This window comes from Pagrus major, chromosome 22 (assembly GCF_040436345.1).
Source record: "Pagrus major chromosome 22, Pma_NU_1.0".
In the NCBI taxonomy this organism is placed as follows: Eukaryota; Metazoa; Chordata; class Actinopteri; order Spariformes; family Sparidae; genus Pagrus; species Pagrus major.
Genome location: NC_133236.1, coordinates 10,319,917 through 10,332,068, shown reverse-complemented (window position 1 = coordinate 10,332,068; position 12,152 = coordinate 10,319,917). Strand labels below are relative to the sequence as shown.

The 12,152-nt window shown below is 40.9% G+C and overlaps 1 protein-coding gene across 1 annotated transcript in view; it reads right to left on the bottom strand.

The window, feature by feature from the left end:
• LOC141017701 (uncharacterized) overlaps positions 1-8,454 on the bottom strand; it is a 49,852-nt gene extending 41,398 nt beyond the window's left edge. Inside the window, exons 1-3 of the mRNA XM_073492434.1 lie at positions 7,157-8,454; positions 2,771-4,613; positions 1,497-1,670 (exon numbers count right to left, since the gene is read on the bottom strand). Of these exons, the coding sequence (XP_073348535.1) occupies positions 1,497-1,670; positions 2,771-4,613; positions 7,157-7,418 (2,279 nt within the window). The 5' untranslated portion in view covers positions 7,419-8,454. The remainder of the gene's footprint in view (positions 1-1,496; positions 1,671-2,770; positions 4,614-7,156) is intronic.
• Between the last annotated feature and the right edge of the window lie 3,698 nt (positions 8,455-12,152).

Genomic DNA, 12,152 nt, shown 5'->3' with positions numbered 1-12,152 from the left:
GAAACAGAGCTCTCATTAATATTAATGACAACGTGCTGCTGCTTCGATAAAGATGTAGTGATGTCACCTCTTAAACTCTGCAGCTCCACCAGAGGCTCCATCTATACAAACTCATGTTGTGCAGCCAAATAAAACCCCACAGAAACTGATTTAACATTTGATTCTACTATTTAAAGCTCCTGTTATTAAGATAGTTGAATTTGAGTCTCGTTCCCAACTCGTCAAATACTGACGCTTTGGGATTGTAGGTCGGGTCGGCCGCCATCCCAAAGTGTCAGTATTTGACGGGTTGGGAACGAGACTCAAAAATCAACTATCTCACCAACAGGAGCTTTAAGATAAAAGTCATCCTGAGTTGAAGTTTTTCAGTCAGTACAGACGTCACATATCATCATAAATGTTTTGAACAAACACATGTTTGTGTGGAGAAGAAAACACAACGTTTGTGTTTTTATTTTCAGAAGCAAGAAGGAAAAGTGCAAATCAATGATGAAGAGGTTGATAGAGAATAAAACAGTGTTGAATTTTTGATAATATATTAGATATGTTTTAATATGAAGCAGAACAAGATGCTCAGTGTGAATCAGGACAGAATCTATGTGGTCAAATCCCCTTCAGAACTGATGACATGAAAACTAAGATTTAAACAGTTTGGAATAATGTTTTCAAAGTATTAACCACGGTTTAAAATAAATATTAATATGGATTTAAACATGTGAGAACAACAACAGTATGTGTGAAATAATTGTGTCACACATAATTCATCAGCAGTGTAATATTTTCATTGTTATTAAAGTTTGTCTTCAGAGCTTCACACATTCAGTGTGTGTGCAGTGTGTTGAATCAGAGTTTAGATCACCTTTCTGATGTCAGATTAGGGGGTCTGTGTCCAACAATTTCTGTCACTTTACAAAACTGACAATCAAACATTAACACCTTCCTCACTCTGTGATTGGTGAGCTGAGTGGAGGTGAGATAGAGCCCAGGTTTGAACTTCTCTCTCAGCTCTTTTTTCATTTGTTACACAACTATTTCTGTCACTTTGAAATATGAACTGAGTGAAACACTACGAATGTCTTCCAGGAGAGAACATGTGAGAAGTTACCTCCATATTTAAACCATTGTTGAGCCTCCAGCAGCTCTTCGCTCCACCTTTGGCTGTCTGAAACAGCTATGAACACTTTTAGCTTCACTGATGCACACTGATCCCATGCTAAAAGGTGGAGTTAACACACTGCAGACCACTGATTGTTCAGTCAGAACAGCCAGAGTCGTCTCGTCCTCCACGCTCTGAAGTAACATTTCACTTTCTACCTTTTCAGCAGTCTTCTGTCTCGCTGCCTGCAGCCTTTCTCAAGTAAAGCTAGTTTCCTTGTTGTGATAAACAACCACACGTGTGTGCTGTGTGTAGAGAATGTCTGGTCGAGCAAAAGAGAGAGAGCGAAAAAATGCAAATTAATGTAATTCTATAGATACACAGAAACACGTGAACTGACCCCAGAGTCTCCAGTCGACAGTTTGGACTCTCCAGTCCAGCAGAGAGAAGCTTCACTCCTGAATCCTGCAGCTGGTTTTCACTCAGGTCCAGCTCTGTCAGATGGGAGGGGTTGGACTTCAGAGCTGAGGCCACGACTTCACAGTGACTCTCTGAGAGTCCACAGTCATTAAATCTGTGATGACAGATAATAGAACATTAAAAACAATAAAATGTGACACTTTATTGACAAAACAGATTCATACATTTTGCATCACAAAGCACAGGTGGTCAGTTGGTCAGCCTGAGCTGGTCAGTCATTGATCACAAGGTTTGAGGTTTAAAACTTGAGCTCCTTCTGTCCACGAGGCCCCAGACTTTCCTTGCCTGAGGAGATCAGAGGGCTGAACTGGTGCCTCATTTTATATCACCCCCCAAAACACACTTGAATAAAGCTGCTTTTAACCCCTGATGTGGATGTTTTTATCTTGATGTTTGATTTTGGTTTGTTTTATTCATTCTGTTGTCTTTATATTTATATTTGTAATTGTCGGGGTAAAACTTGCTTTTTCTTGTGACTCTTTCATTGTTTTGCTGTTTAATGTGTGTACAGCACTTTGTAACTGCTTTTAATCAGAATCAGAATCAGAATTCCTTTATTTGTCCCGCAAGTGGGGAAATTGAATTGAAATAGAATTGAAAAGTGTTAAATCAAAAAGTATTATATCAAGAAAATAAATAAATAAATGAACCTCCCCGAGTGTCCTTGAGCAACATGAACCGCAAATTGATGTTTAGGCCAAAAGTGTCCAAATGACTGTAATGTAAACTTGTCAGAATTGAGTTGATTTATATTCATTAAGCTTTATGTAAATTCACTGCACTCGTATGTGTTTACCTCAGTCATGTGTTTGTGTGGATTTTGTTCTTTGATGCATTTTATTCTGTCACTCCGTCTGCTTTTCACCTCCCATTAAATTAATTCAACGTCTTCTACTGCATCAATAGTATAATTAGTACTAAAGATTGAGTTATTATCATTTGATGGGTAATCATTTGTCTCAGGTGGAGTTCACCTGGCTGAAGTAAATGTTTTGGAAAGTAGACGACTACATGTCATTTCATCTCTGAGCTTGGTGATGATAATCGATTCAATCAGCAGGTTTCATACTTGTTCAGGAAAACATGTATCGTGTTGAGGTTTTATATAATGCATGTGTGTAAAGTGTTTTTGTCTTTAATAATGAAGGCTTCAGCTTTACCGCGATTTTTAATGTTAATCACATCTGGACTTACCGAGCCTTTCTACAGTTCCTCACAGCTGGAATCAGTCTCTGTTTTCCCTGTTGTGATGTGTTGTAGTTCTGTGTGTCCAACTCATCCAGAACCTCCTCTGACATCTGCAGCATGTAGGCCAGAGCTGAGCAGTGGATCTCAGAGAGTTCCCTCTCTGATCTGTTCTCTGACTTCAGGAAGTCTTGGATCTCCTGATGGACTGAGTGGTCGTTCATCTCCGTCAGACAGTGGAAGATGTTGATGGTTCTGTCAGGAGAGATCTTATCACTGTTCATCTCCTTCAGGTTGTTGATGGCTCTCTGGATGATTTCTGGACTGTTGTCTGTCTGACCCAACAGGCCTGCTAAGAGTCTCTGGTTGGACGTCAGAGAGAGGCCATGAAGGAAGCGAACAAACAGGTCCAGGTGACCATTTTTACTTTTGAGGGATTTCTGCATGGCACTCCTCAGGAAGTCATCCAGGGAAGAGTCACTGTTTTTATACCTCCGACCTCTCAAGACGTTCTCTTCATCCTCATCCTGATCATCCTCCTCATGTCCTCCCAGGAAGTCCTCCTCTGTGTTCCTGTTGGTGTAACAGTGGAACTTGTAGACTGCAGCCAGAAACTCCTGAACGCTCAGATGAACAAAGCAGTAGACTGTTTTCTGGAAGATCACACTCTCTCTTCTGAAAATCTCTGTACAAACTCCTGAGTACACCGAGGCCTCTGTGACATTAAGACCACACCGCTCCAGGTCTTCTTGGTAGAACATGATGTTTCCTTCCTCCAGATGTTCAAACGCCAGCCTCCCCAGCTTCAGAAGAACTTCCCTGTCAGCCTTCGTCAGCTCCTGTGGACTCGTCTCACGTCCCTCATCGTACTTCTGCTTCTTCCTCTTTGTCTGAATGAGCAGGAAGTGTGAGTACATGTCAGTCAGGGTCTTGGGCAGCTCTCCTCTCTGGTCTGTAGTCAACATGTGGTCCAGAACTGTAGCAGTGATCCAGCAGAAGACTGGGATCAGACACATGATGTGGAGGCTCCTGGAGGTCTTGATGTGTGAGATGATTCTGCTGGACAGATCTTCATCACTGAACCTCCTCCTGAAGTACTCCTCCTTCTGGGCGTCAGTGAAGCCTCCTACTTCTATTACCCTGTCAACACGTGAAGGAGGGATCTGATTGGCTGCTGCAGGTCGGGAAGTTATCCAGACGAGGGACGAGGGAAGCAGATTCCCCTCGATGAGGTTTGTCAGCAGCACGCTGACTGATGACTTCTGTGTGACATCAGACACGACCTCTTTGTTCTTGAAATCCAGTGAAAGTCTGCTTTCATCCAGGCCGTCAAAGATGAACAGAAGTTTACAGACAGCGAGCTTCTCTGCTGTCACCTTCTGTAATGTTGGATGGAAAACATGGAGCAGCCTGAGAAGACTGTACTGCTCATCTCTGATCAGGTTCAGCTCCCTGAACGAAAGCAGAACCAGCAGACTGACATCTTGGTTTTCAGAGCCCTCTGCCCAGTCCAGAGTGAACTTCTGCACCGAGAAGGTTTTTCCAATGCCAGCGATGCCGTTCGTCAGAACGACTCTGATGCGTCTCTGTTGGTCAGGTGAGGCTTTAAAGATGTCGCAGCACTTGATTGGACTTTCACTGAAGGTCTTCTTCTTGGAAACTGTCTCAAGCTGGCTCACCTCATGTTGGGTATTAACCTCTTCACTCTGTCCCTCTGTGATGTAGAGCTCAGTGTAGATCTTGTTAAGGAGGGTTCCACTTCCTGTTTCATCACTTCCTTCAGTCACACGTTCACATCTCCTCCTCAGACTGATCTTATGTTCATGGAAAACCTCCTGCAGACCAACATTCACTGAAAAAGGAGAAAAAGTGGAAGACAAAAAATACAATTTGACATTCAGCAGTCAATGGTCTTTTCATTACAAGTTAAAAACCATCAGTATAAGAATATGTTTGTTGTTTTCTTTTTCTTTCTTTCCACCTTAACGTCGTGGAGAGGTTTGTGTGTCCCTGTGATCCTCGGAGCTCTGTTGTCGGGGGCATTAGCCCCTGGCAGGGTCTCGCAAAGCTAAATAGCCCCAGAGGAGGGGCCAGACTGAGAGCGATTCAAAGAACCTACAGTAAGGTCCGGAAATATTTGGACAGTGACACAATTTTCATAATTTTGGCCCTGTATGCTACCACAATGGATTTGAAATGAAATAATTGAAATAAAATTGCAGTGCAGACTTTCAGCTTTAATTTGAGGGTATTTACATCATAACTGAAGGAAGTGTTTAGGAATTGCAAACATTTTCATACATAGTCCCCTCATTTCAAGGGACCTAAAGTAATTTGACAAATTAATATAATCATAAATAAAATGTTCATTCTTAATATTTTGTTAAGAAGTCCTTTGCAGGCGATGACTGCCTGAAATCTGGAACCCATGGACATCACTAAACGCTGGGTTTCCTCCTTTGTGATGCTTGGCCAGGCCTTGACTGCAGCTGTCTTCAGTTGTTGTTTCTTTGCAGGTCTTTCTACCTTAAAGGAATAGTTCACTCTAAAACAAAATTCAGTCATTATCGACTCACCCTCATGCTGATGAGAAGTCCGGTGTAGTTTCTTATTCCTCAAAGTGCAGCTGGAGACCCGCGGGGGTACTGTCCGGCAACAATAATCCATATAACGAGCATCAATTGTGCCCGAGACGAAAAGGTCCATAAAACTACACAAAAACTTTGTAATATTCCTCCATACTGCTCGTCCGTCTTGTCTGGCGCGGCTTCAGTAGTGCAAACGCTGTGAGGGAGACTCGCGTGAATGCGGAGCGTGCCTCCAGGCAGATATAGCATAGTGACTGTTTAGGTTAGAAAAATGTACTAAATGACGTCGTTTCGAGTAAACTCTGGATGTTGCCACTTCAGGACACTTGGATTGCAGCGGACGAGCAGTATGGAGGAATATTACAGAGTTTTTGTGTAGTTTTATGGACCTTTTCCTCTAGGGCACAATTGACGCTCCTTATATGGATTATTGTTGCCAGAGGGTACCCCCGCGGGTCTCCAGCTGCACTTTGAGGAATAAGAAACTACACCGGAGATCTCATCAGCATGAGGGTGAGTCGATAATGACTGAATTTTGTTCTAGAGTGAACTATTCCTTTAAGTTTTGTCTTAAGCAAGCAGAATGCATGCTCGATCGGATTGAGATCAGGTAACTGACTCGGCCATTGTAGAATATTCCACTTATTTGCCTTGAAAAACTCCTGGGTTGCTTTCGCAATCCAATCAAGTGCCGTCCAATCAACTTTGCTGAATTTGGCTGAATGTGAGCAGACAGAACGTTCCTATAGACTTCAGAATTCATGCGGCTGCTTCCGTCTTCTGTAATATCATCAATAAACACAAGTGACCCAGCGCCATTGGAAGCCATGCATGCCCATGCCATTACGCTGCCTCCACCATGTTTTACAGATGATGTGGTGTGCTTCAGATCATGAGCCGTTCCAAGCCTTCTCCATACTTTTCTCTTCTCATCATTCTGGTACAGGTTGATTTTAGTTTCATCTGCCCAAAGAGCGCTGTTCCAGAACTGGGCTGGCTTTTTTAGATGTGTTCTGGCAAAACCTAATCTGGCCTTTCTATTCTTGAAGCTTATGAATGGTTGCACTTTGTGGTGAACCCTCTGTATTTGCTCTCGTGAAGTCTTCTCTTTATAGTAGACTTGGATAATGATACGCCTACTTCCTGGAGAGTCTTCTTCACTTAACTAGATGTTGTGAAGGGGTTCTTCTTTACCATGGAAAGGATCCTGCGATCATCAACCGCTGTTGTCTTCCGTGGTTGTCGGGGCCTTTTTGTATTGCCGAGCTCACCAGTGCGTTCCTTTTTACTCAGAATGTACCAAACTGTTGATTTGGCCACTCCTAATGTCTCTGCTATCTCTCTGATGGATTTTTTCTTTTTTCACAGCCTAAGGATGGCCTGTTTCACTTGCATTGAGAGCTCCTTAGACTGCAGGTTGTAGATTTGCAGCAACAGCTTCCAAATGAAAATGCCACACCTGAAATCAACTCCAGACCTTTTACCTGCTTAATTGATGATGAAATAACGAGGGAATAGCCCACAACTGCTCATGAAACAGCTTTTGACTCAATTGTCCAATTACTTTAGGTAAATACCCTCAAATTAAAGCTGAAAGTCTGCACTTCAATTTCATCTTGCTAATGTGGACTGTTGTTTAAAGTGGTGTTTTGTCTCAAGCTGCTGTCTGACACTTCTCCATCTCCATCTATGCATACAGAGAACAAACAGCTTTCTGATTGGTTAATGTGTGACATAACAAATGTATTAAAACAACAAGTAGTGTGTTCAGACATGAAGACATCAGCAGACAGATATATAGTCTTACTTTGTACAGTGCTGGTCAGGCTGGCTGTCTGCAGTCCAGCTCTTGTTCTGGATCTTTTCCCGCACTGGGGACAGGAGGAGTGTCCAGGTGAAGCAGACTGGTCCAAGTATGTGATGCACTGTCTGCAGAACCAGTGTCCACAGCTGGTAGAGACTGGATCCTTCAGGATGTCCTGACAGGAAACACAGCAGGACGGCTGCTCCTCCACAGAAACATGCCTCCTCTTCTCTCTGTGAAGACATTTCTTTAGAACTAAAACCATTTGTTGATTGTTTCTAAAAATATTGGTTGACACTGTTGAGAAGCTCAGATCAGCTGACAGAGGACAGTAAAACTGTCTTTACTTTTCTGACTGAATTCAGCATTCAGTCTGGAATAAAAATGGCTGTTTGTGTTATTTCAACTCTTCTGTTTAGTCAGTTTGAACCTGGAGTTAAAAGTGTTCTCAATAACTGTGGTCGACCATTATGACATGACTTTTAACTATGACATGACTTTTAACCATGACATGACTTTTAACTATGACTTTTAACCATGAGATGACTTTTAACTATGACACGACTTTTTAACTATGAGAAGAGTTAGAAATATGTCCCTTTTATATATGGGACCAAAAGCCCAACCTGTTATCCGGGAGGTGACGTTAGCAGCTGGCTGTAGCCACAGGCTAACGGTTTGTTTGTGTCTGTGTATTGACATTAGCTGCTTACACAAAGCAATCCCGTATCAGAGACGATATTTCTGTCCCCCAATAAGCCGTCTTTGCTTTCGCCTGTGCCTTTCAGACTGTAACGGTAAATCGCCGCGCTTGTGTGTCGCTACACACAGCAAGACTTTCTCGTGTGTAGGGGATAAGGCATCGGCTGCACTGCTGTGAAGAGTTCATGCGCGCTCCCGCACCGGCTTGGCTGATGGCTGCAGTTACTCTAACGGCCGCAACGGCCGTCGTGTCACTATTGAGTCTTATTTCTTGATCCTGCCCCAAGTTCCTTTAACTATGACATGACTTTTTAACTATGAGATAACTTTTTAACTGAGATGACTTTTTAACTTTGACAGATGACTTTTTAACTATGAGACGACTTTTTAACTATGAGATGTCTTTTTAACTCTGACATGACTCTTTAACTATGAGATGACTTTTTAACTATGAGATGACTTTTTAACTCTGACATGACTCTTTAACTATGAGATGACCTTTTAACTATGAGATGACTTTTTAACTCTGACATGACTCTTTAACTATGAGATGACTTTTTAACTATGAGATGACTTTTTAACTATGACACGCCTATTTAACTATGAGATGACTTTTTAACTCTGACATGCCTTTTTAACTATGAGATGACTTTTTAACTCTGACACGCCTTTTTAACTATGAGATGACTTTTTAACTATGACATGACTTTGTAACTATGAGATGACTTTTTAACTATGACAACAGTTGCCTCCCAGCTCCATTCTCACCTATCCCACAATAATCTGTATGACAGTTCCAGTCCGGCTTCCGCCCACTCCATAGCACGGAAACTGCACTTATCAAAATCACCAATGACCTCCTTATGGCATCTGACTCTGGACTCCTCACCATCCTCATCCTCCTCGACGTGAGTGCAGCTTTTGACACCATCTCTCACACCACCCTGCTCAGCAGGCTATCCTCCATTGGCATCACCCACACTCCCCTGGACTGGTTCACATCCTACTTCTCTGGCCGCACTCAATTCATCCAACTCAAGTCCCTCAAATCCACCCCCTCCTCTGTCACCTCAGGTGTGCCCCAGGGCTCTGTCCTGGGGCCCCTCCTCTTCTTCATCTACCTCCTTCCCCTCGGCAACATCTTCCGCAACTTTAACATTCACTTCCACTGCTATGCCGATGACACCCAGCTTTACCTCACCACTAAACCTTCATCCTCTCTCCCACCCACCTCCCTCAATGACTGCATCTCTGAAATAAAAACCTGGTTCACCCAAAACTTCCCAACTTTTTACTTTTTTTAACTATGAGATGACTTTTTAACTATGAGATGACTTTAACTATGAGATTACTTTAACTAGGAAAGATTACTTTTTAACTATGAGATGACTTTAACTATGAGATTACTTTTTAACTATGAGCTGACTTTTTTAACTATGACACAACTTTTAACTATGACACAACTTTTTAACTATGAAACAACTTTTTAACCACAAAATCATTTTTAACTATGAAATGACTTTTTAACTATGAAATGACTTCTTAACTATGAGATGACTTGTTAACTACGAGAGATGACTTTTTACCCATGAGATGACTTTTTAACCACAAAATCATTTCTAACTATTAAATGACTTTTTAACTATGAAATGACTTTTTAACTATGACACTTTTTAACCATGAGATGACTTTTTAACCACAAAATCATTTTTAACTATTGAATGACTTGTTAACTACGAGAGATGACTTTTTAAATATGACACGACTCTTTAACTATGAAATGACTTTTTAACTATGACATGACTTTTTAACCACAAAATCATTTTTAACTATGAAATGACTTTTTAACTATGAGATGACTTGTTAACTACGAGAGATGACTTTTTACCCATGAGATGACTTTTTAACCACAAAATCCTTTTTAACTATTAAATGACTTTTTAACTATGACATGACTTTTTAACCACAAAATCATTTTTAACTATTAAACGACTTTTTAGCCATGAGAGATGACTCTTTAAATATGACACGACTTTTTAACTATGACACAACTTCTTAACTATGAAATGAAGGCATACATGTATTTCAAAACTTCCCCAAAGAAAAACAAACCAAGAAAAAAAAAAAAAAACATTTGGTGTTTTGTTTGGTAGGATTTGGTTTTCAATGTCATGATTAATTTTTTTGTGGTTGTGTTCTTCATAAACATAGACCATCAATAAAGTCGATCCACAAACTAGCTCATCAATATGCACAACAGGTGCACACCGATGAGGTTTCCCATACGTTCATGTATTTGTGGCAGACCGACACCCTCTCACTCACGTACACATTATGTAGTGTTTCCCACACATTTACTTCGGTGGGCCAACAAGGTATATTAACAGCCACTGGAGTATATCTGATGACCCATTTTAGCATTTTGTAAGTGTGAGAGAACAACAGCATTCGTAATGGTTTAACAAGTGGACAATCTCCCCTCGCTCTATCCCTCCTGTACCTCTACCTGCTCTGCACAGAATAGAGAGAGAGACGTTCTCCAGAAATACCATCAGTAGTTTGTGGCTATTAAATCCAGATTAAGATCATCTCAGTTTGAAACAGTATCTGCAGGAATAGTTCTTTAAGACAACATTTTGTCTTCATGCTCAAAGCATCATCTTCATCACGTCAGTTTACAGTAAGAACAGTAACTTACTTTGAGTCTGATGGTCCAGGTTCATTACTGAACTTCATAGGAGGATTTTTGGACTGGTCACTCTTCATAGACAGACAGCTGGATACTGGAGACTCTGCTCTCTGTCTATTGGACTGAACTCTGAAAACACCAACATGTTTTTATTTATATCACATGAATCCTTGAAAAAAAGTCTAATTACAAATTAATTTAGGGAGCAAACTCCTCCTGTCCATTTTTACATGACTGACAGCACTAAGAGGAAGATGGGACGAATAATCTCTCTGTCATGACTCCCAAAAGGTTTGTTAAAGTTAGTTAGCAAATACATTGTTGTTGAAATATACAAACACAACATAAACAAAACATGTCATTGTGAGAGGGAACTGAAAAAAGTCACATAAATGAGTTAGTATTGTTGGAGAAAAATCTATGAGGCCCCACAGGATAAGATTTCTGATGTGCACAATGTAAAGGCTGGGAGACCAGGCCAAATAATGTATGGATGAGGCCACAGCGACCTCTTGATCTGTAAGTCCATATCTCACATGGTCCTTGCAAACTTAGCAGTTCGAAGCAGCTGTAGATATCCTTACAAAACGAATCTCTGACAAACCAACAGTGTTGGGGAGACTTAAACTACATGCAGTTGAACTACCTAGCTTAACTACAATTTGCTGTAACTTGCTGGTAGTTAAACTACATTAATATTTTGTGCTGCATCAAGTATTTCAACTACTTTTTGGGTCATTTTTTGTAGTTTAAGTACTCAATTTACAAACTACAATTTTGGCCAATAACATGAAATATTTTTTTTAATAAAAAAAGAGCTATACAATATAAATTTTATTTTATTTTTCTTTGAAAAAAGGCATGAAACACATCATGACATGCTAAGCCAACGCTGCCTCTAACTGGCTTGCCCAGGCAGCACTCAAATGCTTCACAGAGTGGGTGGGTCTTTGTGCCAAGGAAGGCAGTGCAAAGATGTTTTTAGTGCCAAACGGAGCCGACTGTCTGATAAAAACTTTGAGAGACTGCTCATGTGTCGTGTCAACAAGCGATTCTGCCCTGGCATCTAGTTTTAGTGCCTAAGTGTTAGTGCCTCTGAAGTTCCTGTGATGTTGAGCAAAAATGTCAGCTTTTGTTCTTTAAAAAATAAAACTTGAGTTGAGAGGCATATTTCTGCTGGCATGTGAATTTTTTGTAGGCTATTATATTTTGTTTCATATACACCATATGTTGATTTATTTAACGCTGAGTTAAATGAGTATAAAGAGTATAAGTAGTTGCTTAAGCTACTTTTTTTAGCAGTAGTTTTACAAACTACATTTCTCCAGGGGTAGAAATGTAGTTTGTTCAAACTACTGCCAGGCTGAACTACATCTAGTTTTACAAGCTATGCTTGCAAAGTAACTTCCCCAACACTGCAAACCAAGGCTGTTGTTTATGTCCACTCATAGGATGGCCTTCGACCTATCCGCGGTAGCAGACTGACTGTCTCCCACGTTCCTGAGCTGAGAGGATATAACCTGAACACTAGAGAAAGTTCGGGAGGAATTGATTTGGCATTACAGTGTGCATACAGTTGTACTGTTATGTGTTCCTCCGTAGCCATGT